The sequence below is a fragment of the Poromitra crassiceps genome (genome assembly GCF_964638095.1).
Source record: "Poromitra crassiceps genome assembly, chromosome: 1".
NCBI lineage: Eukaryota > Metazoa > Chordata > Actinopteri > Beryciformes > Melamphaidae > Poromitra > Poromitra crassiceps.
Genome location: NC_139623.1, coordinates 77,650,570 through 77,671,125, shown reverse-complemented (window position 1 = coordinate 77,671,125; position 20,556 = coordinate 77,650,570). Strand labels below are relative to the sequence as shown.

Genomic DNA, 20,556 nt, shown 5'->3' with positions numbered 1-20,556 from the left:
CTTGTGGATACTGTAAATAAATTCAAAAACAAAAAATCCACTGATTGCAACGATATTGACATGACACTAGTAAAACACATTATAGAGTTTATAGCAAAACCACTGACCCATATCTTCAACCAATCAATACTAACTGGCATATTCCCTGATAAAATGAAAATAGCAAAAGTGATTCCCATATACAAAAATGATAATAGACACTTATTCTCAAACTACAGACCAATTTCTCTCCTTCCTCAATTCTCTAAGATCTTAGAAAAACTCTTTGTTAGTAGACTGGATCATTTCATAGAAAAACACAGCTTACTAAGTGACAACCAATATGGCTTCAGAACTAACCGATCAACATCAATGGCAGTAATGAAACTCATTGAAGACATATCCACAGCAACAGACAATAAACAACACACCATAGGAGTATTCATAGATCTAAAAAAAGCATTTGACACAATTGACCACAAATTATTAATCAAAAAACTGGAACGGTATGGCATCAGAGGGGCAGCTAGCATATGGCTTAAAAACTATCTTGAAAATAGACTCCAGTATGTACAAATAAATAATGAAAAATCCAACCTGAAGAGGGTCACATGTGGAGTACCACAGGGTTCCGTTCTGGGACCAAAATTATTTATTTTATATATAAATGATATTTGCAAAGTGTCTAAGCTGCTGAATTGTGTTTTGTTTGCAGACGACACAAATCTTTTTTGTTCCAGTAGCAATCTTGAACAACTTCTGGATACAGTGGAGACTGAGCTACAAACTCTAAAACGATGGTTCGACATTAACAAGCTGTCACTAAATTTAAACAAAACCAAATTCATAATATTCAGCAATAGTAAAATCAATAACCACATCCAAATCATGATAGATAACGTAACATTAGAAAGAGTAAATGAAAATAAATTCCTGGGAGTAATAATAGACCATAAACTAAACTGGAAATCACATATATTACATGTAAAAACTAAAATCTCAAAATCCATTGCAATACTCCACAAAACGAAACATATCCTTGACTCCAACTCACTACATACACTGTACCTCTCTCTTATAGTCCCCTATATGACCTACTGTGTGGAGGTCTGGGGAAACACCTATAAAACAAACACAAATCCAATTTTTATACAACAGAAGAGAGCCATAAGAATCATAAACAGAGCTGATTATAACGAACCATCAAATAAATTATTCATACATTCACATGCCCTCAAATTCAGAGACTTGGTGGACTTTCAAACGGCACAATTCATGTACAAAATCCAAAACAAAGAGCTCCCAGAATGCATCCAGAGGTTGTTCAGAACCAGAGAAAGCACTTATAATCTAAGAGGAATCTGCATGTTTACAACTACAAGAACAAAAACCAGAACAAATGCAATGCAAAGATGTATAACAGTTAAAGGAGTTAATCTATGGAATGGACTAGAAAATGAAATAAAAATGTGTAAAACAATCTACAAATTTAAAAAAATGTTAAAAAATCAGATTATTAACAGATATAAAACTCAAGATTGATATTTATATTATATTACATTATTATATTTAAACATATAATTCATAGATATATAGAATATATATATATATATATATACATATATAATATATAATATATAATATATACATATAGAATATATATATACATTCATAGATATATAGAAACCTAGTTTGTGTATTTGACTCTAAGTACAATTCTTGTGTATATAGAATACCTGTATTTTGCTTAGTACTCATTGTTATTGTTATTATCATTACTATCAATATTATCAATATTATATATCAAGAAAAAAGAAAATAATGATAGTAATGATAATAATAATAATAATTAAAAAAAAAAAAAAAAAAAAAAAAAAATGAATGTAAAAAGGGTAGGCGCTATAAGCGTTTGCTTCAGCCTACTCCTTTTCGGTCTTTTCAGGCTTGTATAACACCCAACCAGCAATCACTGTTTGTTCTCTTATTTTGTTTTCTTGCTTTTCTTTAATCACAACTGTATTGAGCTGTACTTGTGAAATTGACCGAAATAAACTAAACTAAACTAAACTAAAAAACTGTGGCTGTAACGCATTACTCAAAATAAATAAGGTTACAATAAGCGTTTTATTTTGAAAGCAACAAAGCGGATGACGTACTTGTACATTCTGGCTGACATGACGCCCGGCCGTGCAGTTTGCTGCTGGTTGCTGCCAGATCCACATAACGATGCGTGCATAGATCTTCTATACCATTTTTAAAGGGGTGGGGAGTGGGGCGAGTACCCGAACAGCAAAAACGTTACTCGAATACTGACGTTATGAACGAGTACCCGAGTACTCCCGCCTATCCCTACTGGGTATGCAGTGCACCTATTTAACTCATTGAGTGCCAATGACGACTTTAGTCGTCAATTCAAATAGTGACGTAGAGTGCCAAAGACGACTAAAGTCGTCAATTGCGTTTTTTGACGGGGGGATGTCGATCTAAGCCTCTTACAATATGGGAGCTATTGAATGTGTCTAACCTATTTTACAGAACCCTTAGGTGGCGACAGTGCTCTCCAGATAACAGAAAGGCAAGGAAAAAACAAAGAAGAAGTCGTTGGGGAAACGGAAATCGCATCGCATCCGTATGCATCGATATGCATGAAGCATAACGTTACTGTAGCTGTGCCTGCAGCAGCCAATCTGCTCCCACAATTGAGCCGCTCCGTGTCCGTTGCGACAGCACATCCGCATGATCAGCCGTGGAGTTGTTATTATTCTCAACTGGAAGCATGGTTGCCGGTGACAAACACACGCGGAACGCTGTAAAAAAGCTGGATGTCGCGCACCCTTCACTGTGCACAGCAAACTCAGCAGAGAGCCACCAGAGACACTCCCATACGGAGGAGGAGTGTGCAGTTGAGGCGGGGGGGGGGGGGGGGGGCACGCAGAGCAGCACACAACACCCAGACAGACCCAGACAGCAGGACAGGATTGGCAAAGCAAGCCAGAATATCCGATGGCCACCAGCAGCAAATCAAGACCAGCAAGAAGCTGCAACCAGCAGCGCACGCAGGGGCCAGCGCTGCTGGTTGCAGCTAAAAAATATTATTCTGCCAAACAAAATTCCCTGGCCTTCACTGTTTTATTGAAGGAAATTATTTTTGAGGTGTGACTACATTAGAAAATATTAGATTCAGAGTAGGGATGGGCATTTCAAGCAATTTAAATACTCGAGTACTCTCCTTATATTATGAACGAGTGCTCGAGCACTCGCGCGCGGGGGGGGGGGGGGGCACGCAGAGCAGCACACAACACCCAGACAGACCCAGACAGCAGGACAGGATTGGCAAAGCAAGCCAGAATATCCGATGGCCACCAGCAGCAAATCAAGACCAGCAAGAAGCTGCAACCAGCAGCGCACGCAGGGGCCAGCGCTGCTGGTTGCAGCTAAAAAATATTATTCTGCCAAACAAAATTCCCTGGCCTTCACTGTTTTATTGAAGGAAATTATTTTTGAGGTGTGACTACATTAGAAAATATTAGATTCAGAGTAGGGATGGGCATTTCAAGCAATTTAAATACTCGAGTACTCTCCTTATATTATGAACGAGTGCTCGAGCACTCGCGCGCGGGGGGGGGGGGGGGTCTGCTGTGTGATTACTATGGTAATGACTGAGCAGGGGTAATTTGCTGTATATGGGGCTGTTCACACATAACGTTTGCATTTTTGCATGGAAAAAGCGCTACCTGGAGCATTTTTTGTCAGGAGAGGGACTGACTGTGATATTAGGTGACGCGAACATCTAAAGCCTACCTATCCGATGGTTGGATGGATGGCATTAGCGCTTTGGAGCAGACAAGTTGTGAAACAAGCGAATGCATTTCCAATAGCCTACATGTCCATTGTCCAGCAATGTCAGGTTATTGTCCAGTATCATCCATTTTACTTTATGATCACTGTTACACTAACGTAAATCCACGGATTACAAGGTCCGGTGTTCTGCCAAAAAGTGAAAACTGACCAGTGTGATTAACGTTACAGCTGCTGAGCTGCAGCTGAATAGTGATCACCATGAAGCGATTGTCTCCCAAAAAGTGATTCTTTCTCCACATTCCTTGTGACTACCGTTATGGGAAACGACAGTGTAGTCGGTAAACTAGCGTTTACTGCAAAGTTTTGAATGAGTTTTATCGGGCGTGCGCTATGAAGAAGTCTGCGTCTCCTTCGGGAGCATATCTTCAGCCACCATTTTCGGGATGAGCTGGAAAACTTCCGGTTAAAACTTTCAAAATAATGTTACTTAAACAAAAGTAAATAGCTTATTAATGCACGTTGGAGGAGAAAAGGTATTTCAACGAATGAAGCAGCAAACCTTGTATCAAAATACTCGTTGTGGTGTTATATGGCGTGAAACTGGCTGTAACGCATTACTCAAAATAAATAAGGTACAATAAGCGTTTTATTTTGAAAGCAACAAAGCGGACGATGTACTTGTACATTCTGGCTGACTTGACGCCCGTGCAGTTCATGCTGCCAGATCCACATGACGATGCGTGCATAGATCTTCTAGGCCATTTTTAAAGGCGTGCGGAGTGGGGCGAGTACCCGAACAGCAGAAACGTTACTCGACTACTGACGTTATGAACGAGTGCTCGAGTACCCGAGTACTCGCGCCCATCCCTAATTCAGAGTCAGTGATGTGCTTGAAATGTTTAATTTCACAAAAGGCTCATTATCTCAGCTTCTAGAAAAAAATTGCTGTTTTTGGTTAAATCAAGCTATCTTCTCCGGCTCATAACTAAAGAACGGAAAATGGGATCAATAAACTTTTTTTTGCAGATGATAGAAGAGAGTCTAATCGTTCTTTGTGCGTGTTCAGTGTTTACATAGTAATATCACACAATATTCTGTGGGCCTCGAGAAATCACTGAAAACGCTCTGAAACTCTGGCACTGGGAGCGTCCGTTCTCCAAAAGTGGCTGGCACTCAATGAGTTAATAATGTATGCCAAAAAAATCACAAAAATCTAATTTCTTTAGTTTTTCACACTTTTTCACATCAAAAGTTCATTTTTCAAAATTTCATTGATAACAGTAATTTACAGTTTGCTGACGTCACCTAGTACTATCAAATTTCTACCCCATTTCAACCAGTCATATCACGACATGGCAGCTGTCAATCAAATCTTCATTTCAGGATAATTTTCTCTTCCAAAAGAAAGAGAAAATGGCGCCTAGTGCCTGTCATCTGGTAGAATTCCTATCCCATAAACTAACTACTAACTTGGCCAATTGTATGAAACATGAACAAAAAACAAAAACGGTAATGTCTAAGAATGCAAAGAAATGTAACTGGCTCGTTAAAACACGCATTCCAGGAATATTATTTACATTTATAACGATAATGGCGCGCGCCTCAGAGAGCGTGGTTGTCAGGGGTCGCCCCTCGTAGATTCCATGCGGGCGGGCAGCACCCATGCATCGGATTGTCTGCTCGTTCCACACAGAAGCAGCTGGCTGCCTGGTACTCTGCGGATCCCACTCGTGTAGCACAACACGCTGAATCCCACTCGATTTGGGGGTGGAACACGCCAGGATTGGCCAATGCCAAAGCCAGTCCCCAGAATTGTCAAATCAAATCATCGACACCGTATAGGCCCGCCTCTCAATTTGTTTTCAGTCTCCGACGCTCGCGCTAGTGCATTCCGTTCCGGTTCACCTCGACTTTAACATGAAGTGGTGGTTAGCACGCTAGCGGGAAACTCACTTTTTATTAAACAGGCCACATGCGACCAAATTTGGTCTCACTCAAGTGGGCCAGACAAAGAAAATTAGTAATAACCTATGAATGACAAAACCTCTCAGCCTATCAGGTTATCTCAGCTACCATCAAACAAATGATCAAATACTGTCTGTAATTATATTAGAATTGATGGCAACTGTACATGAATAGTAGGGGTGGGAATCACCAGATGCCCCACGATATGATATTATCACAAAACTTAAGCCACAATACGATACTATTGCAATACGCTAGTATTGCGATATATTGAGTATTGCGATATTGCGATTTATTACCTTTTTCAACTGAAAATAATGTCTCCAAAGGAAAAAAAACTTGGTCAACATCTGTTTCATCTGATTTTGTTTTAAGACTTAAACAATGTATAGAAAATTGAAAAATTCTGCCTTTGTCCATGATCGGCCGTATAAACTCAGTTAAGATGGTTTCACTTCCCAGGTTCCTCTATTTGTGTCCTCTAAAACTGTCTGTTTCCAGCCCCTTCGGGGCTTGAACCCCTAATAAACAGCAAGTACAATATTCCAGCCCCTTCGGGGCTTGAACCCCTAATAGAGCTGTCACTTTTTCCAAAAATAAAGTTTGAACGAACTTTAATTGACCTGCAATTTGTTCGATTATATCCAAAGTTAATTGGTTAATTCCCCCCTGCCCCCGCGGCCCCATAAAGATTACGTTACACATTACATAAGAGATAGCCTATGTAACGTGAGTGGGGTGTGTGTCTCCGCAGATTTGTTGTTGTACTCAAGTAACACAATAAAACTGTACCTACCTCCGACACAATGTTGTTATCAAAGTATCCGGTGCCAATGGTATTCCAAAATATTCTGTAGTTTCCAATAGCAAGCCCGCTTATTCACATGCCGGAGCTGATGCTCAAAATTGTAAACTGCAATACACCACCAAGCCACTGAGCACCAAACCGATACATCTGGCACTGTGGAGCAGTTGAGACCCAAAATGACACAGCCGAAGAAGGTCCCGTTTTATAACGTTGTATATGCGTGCAGCCATTTGAGCCGACCTCCCAGAAGGAAGAATTACTGATGAGTCGCGTTGAGGCTAGTGTTGTGAATGTCCGCTCCTGGCTTTGTTGTTGTCTGCATCAGTCTGCATCGGCTGTATCTTCCTCCGCCTCCATTTGGTCTTGTGTCTCTCCTCAAACAACAACTTGTGTCAAGAAATGTCAGGTGGTCAGGATAGGTCAAGCTGTTAGAGCGGAGCCCCCTCTGCTAGATTATCAAGGAATTACATTTCAAAAAATCCCCCCGCCGCAAAAAATAAATAAATATTTTAATTCAGATGGGTCAATTACATATCGAATGTCTCCGCCCCCCGCCCCCGCCCCCGCCACATTCGAAGTTACATTTGAATTTCGATTAAAAAGTGACAGCTCTAACCCCTAATATCAATATATCAAAATGTAGTTGAGTTGATGTATTGAATGGCAGTCAGAAAATGTATTTATTGTACAATGATATAAAAACTTGGCATGCTTGTGTTTGTCTACTCAGATTGCTGAAGTGATTGATGATCGGCCAGAGGAGGTGAAACGGCTTGAAGCCTTCAGATCCAGCAACAAGTGGAAAGTGCTCGCAGGTATTGAATTGATTAGTTTGGGAAAAGGGGGAAGAAGAGCGTGTCTCTCTGCTAACGTATTACTACAGGTTCGGTCATAAGCTCGAGTCGAGGGGCAAACAAAGGCAGGGATGCAAACTAGTCACCATTAGGTGACAGTCACCTTTTTGATCCAAAAATAGGGCACTTAACTGAATGATTTTGAGTGGTTTTGTATCTGCCCTGGTATCTGTCAACCTTTTTCACTCTCCATGAGTTTGCATCCCTGCAAATGCCACCGCAACTCTGTCACATGAAAGAAATACGGCTGTTATCAAAGAGAAATGAAAAATGTGGCTCACCACCTGACGCAGCTATCACAGTCCGGTCCAGGTGTGGTGTTGAGGCGTTCTTCCCTCGGGAAGCTCAGGTGGTTGAGGATGAGTGGAGATCAGCAACTCCACCTCTTGCTTATTTTAGACGTGTTACAAAACTCAAAACACACACTGGTAAATAACGTGACATAAAAGAAAAGACACAACGGGGACTCCGAGCAAGCGGCTGTCTGGCTCCTCTTCTACGTTGATTTCAAGAGAGCAATCGCCGCTTCCGGGCTCATTAAATACCAGCCCGTCAATGACAGCCATCAAAATAAGAATAGATATATAATACATATCGTCGCTGTTGTGCCAGGACCTCGAATGTCCCTTTTTTCACTTTTTTACTTTTTGTCATAAATCAGTGCCATTGGTCACCCTTCACGTCTCTGTGTGGTTTTTACCAAATGCAACCAATGGAAAAGCATTAAAACGAGCTTGTGAGTAAATCTCGTAACACCATTCGCCCTCAATCTGTCAGTCAAACCTCGAAATTCGTCCCATACCTCCGTGTGTACCCCCCCCACGCAGGACAATAAACCCGGAAAAGTCACACGGCAGACGTGCTGTGTATTTCTCATATCGTTTTGACTAATCCTGGCTTCCTCTGACGTTAATAGATAGGCTGCAAACTTGTTTTAACATGCAAATCGGAGTGGTTTCTCAAGAGAATAAAGTAATGTTAACGCTTCGTTATGTCAACCTGTTCTCACCCCATGCCCAAGCTCCCGCCTCGGCCATGAGAGGCTCAGAGCACTGCTGCTGCTGCTGCGCGCGGCCCGGAGCTTGGGGCTCGTGCATGAGCATACGACTCTCTCCCGCCTGACTGGCCGGGAGAGAGTGCTTCCAAGTCGGACTGATAATATAAACAACATCATTTGAGCTTATCCAGGTAAGATATTAATAAAGTAATGACACATTCAGCCGGAAAAACGTTAGGGTTGTGCTACAACCCGGGTTTTACGAGTGAGAACGATGGGATACACCCACCGGTGAATCCCCGCTATGGTTCAGCGCCCCCGACCGCACACCGCCCTGTTTGTTCAGGTGGGCGATCGCTGCCATATTGTCCGAGCGAATCAGCACATGGTGCCCATGTGTGAGCTGCTGGAAGTGTTACCTCCGCAGGCTGGGGGGACTGCGGAGGCAACGTTCTCTTTCGAGTCTGGCCGCACGCGGACTTGTCCGGCAGTGCGGTCCCCAAGAGAGCTCCCAACCAACAATGGGCCAACGGCGACATTGATGGTGGGCTTGTCCTGAAGCAGAGCCCAGCAAATCGCCTTCAGCTCTAGCACGTTTATGTGGCGAAGCTCCTGAGCCTCCCATCGGCCGTTCGCCGAAAAATGCCCGCAAATCGCACCCCCTCCCCAGGGGGAGGCGTCTGTGCGAATCACCATCCTGAGCGGGACAGGGCCCCACCGAGTACCCCTCGAGAGGTAACGGGGGTCCGCCCATATAGCCAGCGCCTGCCAGGCCTGACCTGCCAGAGGAACCCTGCGATGACGGTCCCCGGCCGAATCCAGGCGAAGCCTGAGAACCATATTTGGACCACGAGAGCATGTGTAGCCTCCCTAGCGGGAGCACATGCAGTGCTGAGGCCATCAGGCCCAACATCACTGTGCACTGATGCACTGACACCGAGGGCACAGACCTAACGTCCTTGGCTTGCTGTCCGAACCGTGCGAGCCTGTCGCTCTGGCGAAAGGCTCTCAGGAAGTCTAGCTCGAGCCCCAGGAAGGTCGCCGCCTGCGCTGGGACGAGGCAACTCTTCTGCCAGTTCACCAAAAACCCTAAGGTTTGCCGGTGATCGGTCACCACCTTGGTATGTTCCGTGGCACGGACCCTCGAGTCGGCCGCTAAGAGAACGTCGTCGAGATATAGGAAGACGCGGATCCCCCTCGCGCGGAGGGGAGCCCGTTGAACAGGCGGGGAAGAGAGCATTCGGAACGGGACTTCCTCAGCGTCTTGTTGAGACGCCGAAGGTCCAATTTTGGACGCATGGAGCCGTCCATTCTTCGGCACGATAAAGTACCTGTGGTAGAAAAACCCAAGCGCACATCTGCCTTGGGAACCGAGCGAATCGCCCCTTTGGCGAGGAACGAATAACCTCCTTGTGGAGTATGTCCATGGCCTCCCCCTCCACGGCCAGATCGGGGGTCCCGTCGAACGTGGGTGTGGGCCTGGCAAACTGTAGAGCGTATCCCCTCTGGAGGGTGCGCCGTAATGGGGACGGGGAACATAGATGCTCCCAGGCATCGAGCCTGTTGGACAAGATGGTCTCTTGTGGCCAAAGGAGCGGAACCCGTCATGAGCATATTGCTGGGCACCGGGACCTTTTGATCCGGTGCCCTGATGGGGGGCGGGACGTGAGAGGCTACGCCCCCCCGCCGCATGGACAGTTCCGTAGAAGCTGTGCATGCTGGGGGAGAACTTCTTACGCAAGCTCCGCCTACTGACGCGCTGTTGTATCGAAGTAACCCCCCCCCCCTGCCGTGCACCTTTCGCAGGCTGGGGGGACTGCGGAGGTAACGTTCTTTCTCGAGACCGGCCGCACGTGGACTTGTCCGACAGTGCGGCCCCCAGGCGAGCTCCCGACCAGCAATGAGCCGTCGGTGCCATTGATGGTGGGCTGTCCTAGGAGCCTCTAGCCGAGGCCAGGCCGTAGCCATGGACCAAGGCGAGCCTTGATGATGGGTATGAGACCCTGGGCGAGCCCCCGACCGAACTCGGGCCTTGGGCACCGAGGACGGTGGGTCTAAAGCTACAAGCCGCAGGCTGGAACTAAGCCCAGCCTTGGTGAGCCAACCGGTGGGCTTGACCTGGGCGCTGCCAACCGAGGCCAGGCCGTGGCCATGGACCAAGGTGCGCTGTGCCCCCTGCCAGGCTCCCTGCACTTGCAGGGGGCGCCCCAACAAGGGAGTGCGACCCATGGAGAGCTCCCAACCACCCCGGGCCTTGGGCACCAAGGGCGGTGGGCTTGTCCTTAGAGCTGCGAGCTGTAAGCCCTGCTGGACGTGTAGCGCCAGCAAGGAGCGGTACGTCTATTGTAGCGGAGGTAGCTCGCGCCCAATGTACTTAGCACACAGATACTAACTGCACGGGTGCACGCCAGCTATCTGCAAATACTATCGTTCTGTGCTAAACAGTACTAAATATTGCTATCTGCACGTATGCAAGGCAAGCTAGCTTTCACACTCCTTTGAGAGCGGACCTTGGTCAGCTCTCAAGAGCTTAGCTGCGGACCAGACCGAGGGTTCAAAGCGCCTGTGCAGCGTGCTCGTGCCCAAGGCAGAACACTCACTTAACGTGCCGATTCGTACTCGGCCAAGTAGCCTCCCTGACTTTCCCTGCTCAGTAGCAAGAGGAAGCAGGAAGCTAATCACTTATAGCAAGCTCCCGCAGGGCGCACCCTATTAGCGGGAGTACTGCTTAAGCAAGCTAGCAGGCTAGCAAGAAGCACAGGCTAGACAGTAAGCAACCCGGAGGCTAGCGAACGTGCGCGTGCAATGGTAACGTAAGCGGCAATAGCCCATCCCGAAGGGGAGGCACCAATACCCACAACCTGTTAACCCGAGAGAACAGGCGTGGAAGCCACTAGCTAAGCTAGCATAAGCACTGAGAGACAAGCGTGCGCTAACACAAGCCTGCGCACAAGCCGGTGCAGCGAGTCTCTACCCTGAGTAACACGGGGAAGCAAGCGTGACCGCAAGCAGAGGCCAGCGGCCCGCGAAGCTAGTCAATCTCAGAAGAAACTCCTCAGAGGGAGTTACAATCTAGTAGATGCTATTTGCACGAGGCAAGCAACACTTAGCAGACAAGCAAGCTGGCTAAGATGGCGTAAGTACTGAGAGAAGCGGCCCACACAACGTGCGGGGCGAGCTCACCTAGCTAGCGTAATCGCCCAGCTAATATCTCAGAGTGCCCCCTTCGGGGCCGACGCCAGTAAAAGCTACACTACATTTATGTAGGTCCCAGCAACGCCTGTGCGGTGTGCTCCTGCCCTTAGGCATCACATTAAATGAATTGTGCCGGTCGTAACCGGCCAGCGTAGCCTCACAGCTAATACAGCACCTAGCTGTTCCCCCCTCTCTCTGCTAACAGGAATAACGGGGTTACCGTGCAAGCTAACCCTGCAACGGTAAGATAGCTGGAGTGCTACACAACGCTAGATACTGGCTGCACGGGAGCAAGCTAGCTATCTAGCTAACTGAAGAGCATGGCTTCTAGCTACTACTCTCGCTTAACGCGCGCCCTACACAGGGGTAGCTGGCGCGAAGTACTTAGCACACAGACACTAACTGCACGTGTGCACGTTAGCTATCTGCCACAATAACCGGGTGCGTTACCCTGTCTGGGGACGCAGCCAGATAGCTGGAGTGCTACAAGGTAGTCCAAGCTAGCTGCACTGAGCAAACTAGCTAACTATCTAACGCGCGCGCTCTAAAGCCGGCGCCTAAAGTACCTAGCACGCGAAAGCTACCCGCACGGGTGCCAAGCTAGCTATCTGTAACAACTGGGCTAATTAGCCTCTTTGTTCCTGTGCTACGTGGTACAAGCTATTTGCACGTAAGCAACCTAGCCTTAACAGTTTTGAGCGCGGACATAAATTGGCCCTCAAACGAAAATGCTGCCCCAGACGGGGGAGCGAAGCAAAGCTACACAGCGGCAGCCATAACCACTACACGGCGGTAGCAGCAGAACTACACGGCGGTAGCAATAAACAGTTAACTAAGGAAGATACTCTTAGCTTTTAGATGACTTGTTCCGATGCCGCAGGGTGAAGGGTACAGGATCGGGTCCCGAAGCCTGCTTTATCCCGTCCACGCGAACCTCTTGAGGTGGGCAAATCAGACGGAACGAGCCTAGTATCTAAAGCTATGTAAGAGAGCTAACTCATAAGCTATTTTCACACATGAACTCCGGATCAGGTGAGGGTTGCCCCCCACTGAGCCTGCCCCGGATGATACGTGAAGTGTACCCTTTCACACATGAGGCATGTTGCTTTCACACATGAGTAGCACCTCCGCAGAGTTTGTAAAGTAGAGAGGGGGCGGGGGTGGGGGAATTTGGGCATGACCACAGGAGTTGTGAAAACGAAAAATACATAATGGGCGATAACTGCCTAACGTTCACGGCATATAATCGTTTGCGCATAATGTTAGTAACTAATTAATTAAACAACCCTACAACTCACGCCCAGATGCATCGATTTCCTCGAGTCGCAAGCACTACAAACAAAACAGGTCTTTGCTATGTTCAGTCCTATGCCTAAAATGCATCCAACCTACTAGAATTATACAGAATACAGGAAGCTAGACGTTTTTACCTTCAAAATAAAATAAATGTTGTATTACTTAGTAACAAAAAATCTGAATGTCGACTCACTACGGGTTAAAATTGACTTTTCGAAGGGAGCAGATATTCTTCCAGTTTATCTCCGTTCTGTATCTTTCGAAACACACACAAAAAACATTACACGTGCATTTACTTTATTTATTGCGAAGGTTAAACCCGGAAGTTTTCGTTTTATACTGCCTGACTTGACGCTACTTGGAATTTGCGGTTCTGCCATTTGCCATTGAATCTTCACAAACGCTGTGTAAACGTTAAATCAAAGACATGAACGTAACCAGATCCAGATACACTACCTAGTAGGGGTGTCACAATATATCGTCCCACGAAATTTCGCGATAGTAAAACGTCACGATATGTATCGTTGAGATGAAATCTCATATCGCAAATTTTTTTTTTTTTTTTTTTTTCAAAAAATAGACTAAGAAACGTCTTTGTTTGTTGAAGTTCAATGTGTGGAAAGTAGTTCAGTTGAACAAGTCTCTGAAGAGACACATGAGAAGTTACACAGGAGAGAAACCATTCAATTGAGTTTCTGGCAAAACTGTTTACTTGACAGGAAAAACTGAAGATGCATAAAAAATAGATTAAGAAAAGTCTTGTTGTTTGAGTTTGAAGAAAAACTGAAGATGCATAATGAGAATTTATACTGCTGAGAAACCTTTTAGTTCAAAGTAAATCTAAGTGACGGTGTAACTCATTCTATTTCAAGATAAGCCTTATCTCCAATCTCATGTTTTTTCTAGTTGTTATTGTAATAACAATTTCCCACAACAGCATGTTTTGTATTTGTGCATTTCAAATAAAATACTACTTTTCCAGTCATATATTGTCATTATTCAAGTTTAAAAAAATATTGTTAAAATCGTATCGTATCGTATCGTTATCGTGAACCCAGTATCGTGATACGTATCGTATCGTGAACTGAGTGTATCGTGACACCCCTACTACCTAGCGATGTCCAATACTGGGAAGCGGGACGACCCTCGCGTCCAAAAATGCTTATTAAATGTGTGTGCTGTGCGAAGCTATGCAGACATGAAATCGGATCAGAGCCATGAGCCTTTCAATCCAGCAACATGGCACAGTCGCACACGGAGCAGGTTTGAGGCGCTTCATTCGAAAAACTTTGCATGATGTTTTTTTGCTGCTCATTCACATCGACTATTTATATAATAATAATCTGTCACGCTGGCTTTCTGTCTGTCCTCATGCACTCACGAGCTGACTACTTCACGGAGCTCTGGAGGGGGACAATCCGCCCCTGTGTGTAGGGCAGGGGCTACACTTCCCTCCGGCTAGGATGAGGCTCGCGGGAGCGCGCATGAGCCTCGAAAATCTGTTCACACATGACAGCCAATACGGATGGCCTCTAGATAACTCCTGAATTCCAGACATGTGTGAAAGCAGCTATAGTTAACCGCGGAGCTTTCTAAAACACGTCTTCTCAGCGGGGTGGAAGAAACGGAAAGTGATTATCCCTGGGCTGACAGGACGTGACGTAGTCACGTGGATCCGTGTCAGCCCCAGGGGGTACCACGCCACCTACGGGTGGGTGGTCGGTTTTAATGAAAAGTAATTTTGGAGCAAAATAACAGTCTTCCATAGGGCTGCGTAGCAGCGTTGTAGGCACTAGTGAGAGCTTGAGTTCGAAACGAAGTAAAACTAACTATAATTAAGACATATGCCAACTGTGACGACGTTTGGTTCAGTATTTTAAGAGCAAACAGGTTTTTTTTACTTCCTGAAAAGTTGCTGTTTTGGAGATTCGAGGTCCTGGCACAACAGCGACGATATAACAATCATAGCGTCCTATCTGTGAGGGAGAGTAGTGAACTGTCACAGTATTAAAATTGAGTCCTCTCCCCCGGTAGCTGATGAAGAGGATGTGGAATCTCCTGAGGCTGCAGCATCGAGTAGCACTTGCCATGATTGGCCAGAGGCGGGGCCCGTCAGAAAGACTCAGCATGACTCAGCAGGGCCCGTCAGAAAGACTCAGCATGACTCAGCAGACACATCACCTCCCAGGAGACGACGTCATGACTCACCAGACTTGTCCCCCCAGAGACAACATTCGGGGAAATCTTGGAAAGTTCAAAGCAGAGGTAAGTGTGTCTGAATCTGGGTTCTACCTGAAACTTAATTTTTGTCTGCCCTTCATCTTTCAATTGTTCGAGTAACTGTGCTTGCAGATGCGAAGAGAACTGTTGGTGACGTGTTTTATGAAGCATTTAGTGAAATATTTGAATATGATTTTCTTTTATCAGATTCATCCCCAGTCAGGAGAAAACCGTCACCGTTGGCAAAGCGGGCTCAGACCAGGCATGACTCTGACTCTGACCAGTCCCCTCTGAGGAAAAAGCCACTAAAGGGAGGAGCATCAGACTCTGACCAATCCCCTCAGAGGAGGCAGTCAAAAACAAGAGGAGGCCCTGATTCTGACCAATCACTGCCCAGAAGACCAAATAATGGCCGGGGCTCTGATTCTGACCAATCGCCGCCTAGGAGGCGAACTCAGACTGGAAGGGCTTCAGACGACGATCTGTCTCCTCCTCGCAGGTCTGGCCAATCACAGGTGAGAAATGATGCTACTAGTTCAGCTGGAGTTGGAAACCTCATTTGTCTAATAATTTAGTATCTCTTCAGTGACAAACTGAATTCAACCATGTTCTTTTGATTCCTTGTTTTCAGGCCCCGAGGATGCTTTCTGGAGCGAAGGCAGGTCTGGTTTCCATAGATGTTCTAAGGAAAGAGCAGGAGGACAACCGACGCAGAGAGAAAAACAACCTGACACTAGAAGGTCAGCTCTGCTTTTCTCTTAAAGTCCCTGGAAACCAGAAATATTTTATTTTTTTATTTCGCATTTTGAGTTCATCACATCACAGAAACCTATGTTAACTCATTCACTGCCAATATCTGACTGGCATTTTTGGCACAGGCCAAGTATTTCCATAATGTTTGGTCATCTTTCAAGACCCACAGTAAATTCTGTACTAGGACTACAGTGATGTCCAATACCTCGAAATGAAGATCTAAGTCTCTACTTTCACCCCCAAAAAGAAAGTTAGCTTTTAGCATGTTCTGTACTCTACTTATAACCCTTTTTATACACCCCATGTTCACCAAAAAAGCCTGTCTGGGAAGAGAAAAGGGAGAAAAAAGCATTTTTGTAAAAGGGCACAATCTCAGGCATAACTCACTCTCAATTCTTTTATTTTGAACTGTATTGACATCAGACATGTAAATATTATTCGTTAGGACACAAATGACAAAAAAAAAATATATATATATATATATATATATACACACATGAAGTGCTTTTTTTTTACATTCAACAATACAGTTTACTCGGTGTGAGTGTGCAGACAGACAGACAGACAGACAGACAGACAGACACACCGACAGACAGACAGACAGACAGACAGACAGACAGACAGACACACACACACACACACACACACACACACACACACACACACACACACACACACACACACACACACACACACACACACACACACACACACACACACGATCCCCCTTTTAGATTTCTAACCCAACATAGGATAAGCAATAACCACGCCCTGTGGCGCTGGGATTGGCCAGGAGCAACACTGGAGGGCGAGCAGCCCAGCGATTTCATGAACCAACTGAAGAGCTCTTGAGAAGGACAGCGGGCTGCTGTGAGTGCCTTCTGCCCGCTGCTGCCTAGCTGTTCCTGTGTTTATTTTGATTTGTTCTGGTACACCGTCCTCGTCCATGTCTCCCTGTCATATCTATGATCGTTCCCGTTTTCCCCTCGGCTATTCAACACGTCCTCACCGCCCTCGCAAACTGATCGATCATTTCCTCATTCCTCCGATGATCAAACACATCTCTTGATTACTTTCTCCCGTTTTCTCCTGGCTGGCACAGAGGAAGGCGACTCCAGCTCGGCGTTTCAATGGCGTTTCTCCTGTCTGCACAAGGAAGCGTTACCCGTTCTCTGCTTTCCCTCTTGCTCAATTTCAAAACAACAGCTGCGGTATGTGTTTGATCGCGTGCTGTCGGCTACCCTTTGAAGGCAGGGACCTGTGTCTGTGTGACAGGCTGGGCAAGTGTTTGCTGCAGGCGCTGCACCAATAAAAACAAAAACACGTCAAACACGTCCTTGGCGGGGAAGGCCATTGCTGATAACACGTCAAAGACGTCATTGGCGGTGAATGAGTTAATAAGCCACCAGCCAAATTTGAACGATGATGAACGTCGCAAAGTATATAAATTTAGGTTTGACAGTCATGGCAAAAGTCATGAGAATCAATTAGATTTTAGAGTGTATTTTCTCCCGCGGACTGTGTGGGCATGTCCCGTCTGCAGCAGGTCTCCGAGAGAGAGAGAGAGAGAGAGAGAGAGAGGGGGAAACGGAGACTCTCCGTTTCCCTCTCCGTCGGGGAGAGAGAGAGAGAAGGAAAGAGAGATGGTGTGTGTGTGTGTGTGTGTTCACGCGTTGCTCGGCGAGAGGAAGACATCTCTGCCGCTGCGAGTGCACAGCGCTACTGTGTGTGTGTCAGTGTGTGTGTGCGCGCGTGCATGTGTGTGATTCGATTAAATCTTATGGCGTGATAAGATCATGCATTTTAGCACCGCGCGCACCGCTCTCTTCAATGAGGAAATGGAAAGCCAGACCTTGTAGAAAAGTGTAGATTTTTGGGGTTAGGGTTGAAAGTAATGTAAACCACTTTCTGAGGCACACAATTACTCACATAAGACCCTAAATGTAATAGTTAGAAGGTTTTTGTGGATTTTGGTTTCCAGGGACTTTAAGATATTTGCTACACAGCTGTTTATTAAGCACACAAGACTTATCACACACTATCTGCATGACACATGAATAGTCCCAAGTGGTTCTAGACTCTATAGTCACAGTTCTGTTTAATCCTTGTTTAACTGAATGAAAACTCTGATGATGTTTTAAACCCATTTACTTGCTCTCACCAGATGACTCCCGAAATGCCCAGACTGTGTTCAGAGACAAGAGTGGTAAAAAGAGGGATTTAGATTCGGAGAGAGAAGAACAGAGGAGGAAAGCTGGAGAGAAATCTGCAAAGGATGAGAAATATGCTCAATGGGGAAAAGGGTAAGACTCTCAACATATTTTTACACATTTGTGTCGTTTTGATTTGCATACTTGTTTCTGTATAAAATACATTTTGTTTATAGGCTGGCTCAGGGCCAGATGCATCAGCAGAAAATGGTGGACGCCCTGCATGAAGTCCAGAAACCGCTGGCACGTCAACGTGACGACGAGGATCTTGACCGCATGCTAAGAGAGCAGGAAAGGGACGGCGATCCGATGGCTGCTATGCTCCGACGCAAAAAGGACCGCAATATGAAGTTGCAAGGTGTCAAAGGTGAGATACATTATTCACTGAGATGACTGCAGCAAAAATAGTTGGTTACCACCAATTGGTATGAAGTGTTAAGCTGCTCAAACTTCCTGTTTTTGTTTTGCAGAGAGACCGCGGTATAAAGGCCCAGCGCCGCCTCCAAACCGTTTCAATATTCTACCGGGCTATCGCTGGGATGGGGTTGACAGGTATTGTGTGTGTGTGTGTGTGTGCGTGTGCGTGTGCGTGTGCGTGTGTGTCTTTCCTGTTTTTCTTAACTACTGGAATTGAAAATATATATATATCTCGCATACTTGAGGGTGGAATACCCACTTCGTGATTTTAAAATTAAAAAAAACAATGACAAACATTTTTTGTGTGTCTCCCAGGTCCAATGGTTTTGAAAAGAAGCGCTACACCAGGATGGCGGATAAAAAGGCAGTACAGGATGAAGCGTACAAATGGAGTGTGGAAGACATGTAATGGCAGTCGGAAACAACTGGGGCCGGTTGCACCAACTGGTCTTACACTAGTCTTAAGCTAAGTTGGTCGTAACTTTACGACCTAACAGCTACGCCAGTTGCACCAAGACGGCTTAAGCCTTATTTTCACTACGACCAGGCGTAACTCCTACGCCTGGTCAGGAGGAGGCGTAGAGCCTGCCTGTAACAGAGATCTCCGCGGAGACCTTTTTGACCGTCATCGTCGTAACACCGCCAGTTCGCCGTCTTTGAAAGCACGACGTTAGATTATAACTAACTAGTTGTGTGGCTTAGCCTTCCAAAATGTTGCCGTTAGTTTTTTAGAATGTAATACATAGAATTGGGAACGTTACATTCAATTTCATTCAGACTGTCTGTCTGGCTCAATAGCCGCCATTTTCCCCCCGGAGCGAGGGAGGGTGGGAGGAGGGAGGGTGTTTTACAGTAGTGGCTGAGAGAGCGTAGTGGCACAGTGCTCCAAGCAGGTCGCGAGGCACATTTTTTGCAACATCATCCAATCAGGGTGCATTCCCTGGCAATTCACATGGACGCGCATTGCTACGACCTGCATAGTTAAGACCAGACATAAGCCGTGTTGGTGCAACAGGCGTAAGTGCATGGTCTTAACTAAGACCGACGTTGGAGTTACGACCAGGCATAGTTAAGACCAGTTGGTGGATTTACGCCTGTTGCACCAACACGGCTTAAGGCCTAAACATGGTCGTCCGTCCGCCTCGAATTGGAGCCGTCTCGCCGTCTGGCGGCGCCAGCTAGCCCTACATGCTCGGACGCCACTACGCCCTCCCTCCTCCCACCCTCCCTCCTCCTGTGGAAGCTCCGTGTGAAAATGGCGGAGATTGTGTGCCAGGCAGTCTGAATGAAATTGAATGTAACGTTCTCAATTCTATGTATTAAATTCTAAAAAACGACCCTCAACATTTGGGAAGGCTAAGCCACACAACTAGTTCGTTATAATCTAACGTCATGCTTTGAAAGGCGACTTTACAACAATGAGCCAAGGCAACGGCCAATCACAACTCTCGTGCAGCTGACGTCACGCACGTATCGTCGGCGCTGAGTCACATTTTCGAGCAGCCCCCGTCAGCTGACGGCGCCCCCTCCCCGTAGGACGGCGCTCCACCCACCGTCGTACGGGGAGGGCGGGGCGAGGCTCTGACGGACGACCATGGGACGACCATGTTTAGGCCTTAAGCCGTCTTGGTGCAACCGGCGTAGCTGTTAGGTCGTAAAGTTACGACCAACTTAGCTTAAGACCAGTGTAAGACCAGTTGGTGCAACCGGCCCCTGATGGTTAGAGAGCAGAGCTGAAGTAAAGTGCAAGTTTGCCCATTCTCATCTAGATTAGTGTGATATGAACTGCAGACCAGACACATGCAGTTACCCACTGTACAAAGTAATTCAAATAACATTTTGAATAGTAGTAGAGACTGGGAAATACTTTGGTCATTTCAGCAGAGATGAACAAAATAACAGATTGATGAGCTACCAACATGATAACTGTACATAGCAGTGAATCGACAGCATCTTCATGCTTTTGTAATTATTGATTCATTGTGGAGCCAGAACAGATGTTTGTGTTTTTCACTGTTTTATTAAATCATGTTTTTGTAAAGTGTTGTGGTGTGTGTTGTC

The 20,556-nt window shown here is 45.9% G+C and overlaps 1 protein-coding gene across 1 annotated transcript in view; it reads left to right on the top strand.

The window, feature by feature from the left end:
* bud13 (BUD13 homolog) overlaps nt 1–19,595 on the top strand; it is a gene marked incomplete at its 5' end in the record, with an annotated part of 30,294 nt that extends 10,699 nt beyond the window's left edge. Inside the window, 8 exons of the mRNA XM_083647057.1 lie at nt 7,284–7,368; nt 14,930–15,160; nt 15,323–15,630; nt 15,747–15,855; nt 18,033–18,171; nt 18,255–18,445; nt 18,549–18,630; nt 18,811–19,595. Of these exons, the coding sequence (XP_083503183.1) occupies nt 7,284–7,368; nt 14,930–15,160; nt 15,323–15,630; nt 15,747–15,855; nt 18,033–18,171; nt 18,255–18,445; nt 18,549–18,630; nt 18,811–18,904 (1,239 nt within the window). The 3' untranslated portion in view covers nt 18,905–19,595. The remainder of the gene's footprint in view (nt 1–7,283; nt 7,369–14,929; nt 15,161–15,322; nt 15,631–15,746; nt 15,856–18,032; nt 18,172–18,254; nt 18,446–18,548; nt 18,631–18,810) is intronic.
* Between the last annotated feature and the right edge of the window lie 961 nt (nt 19,596–20,556).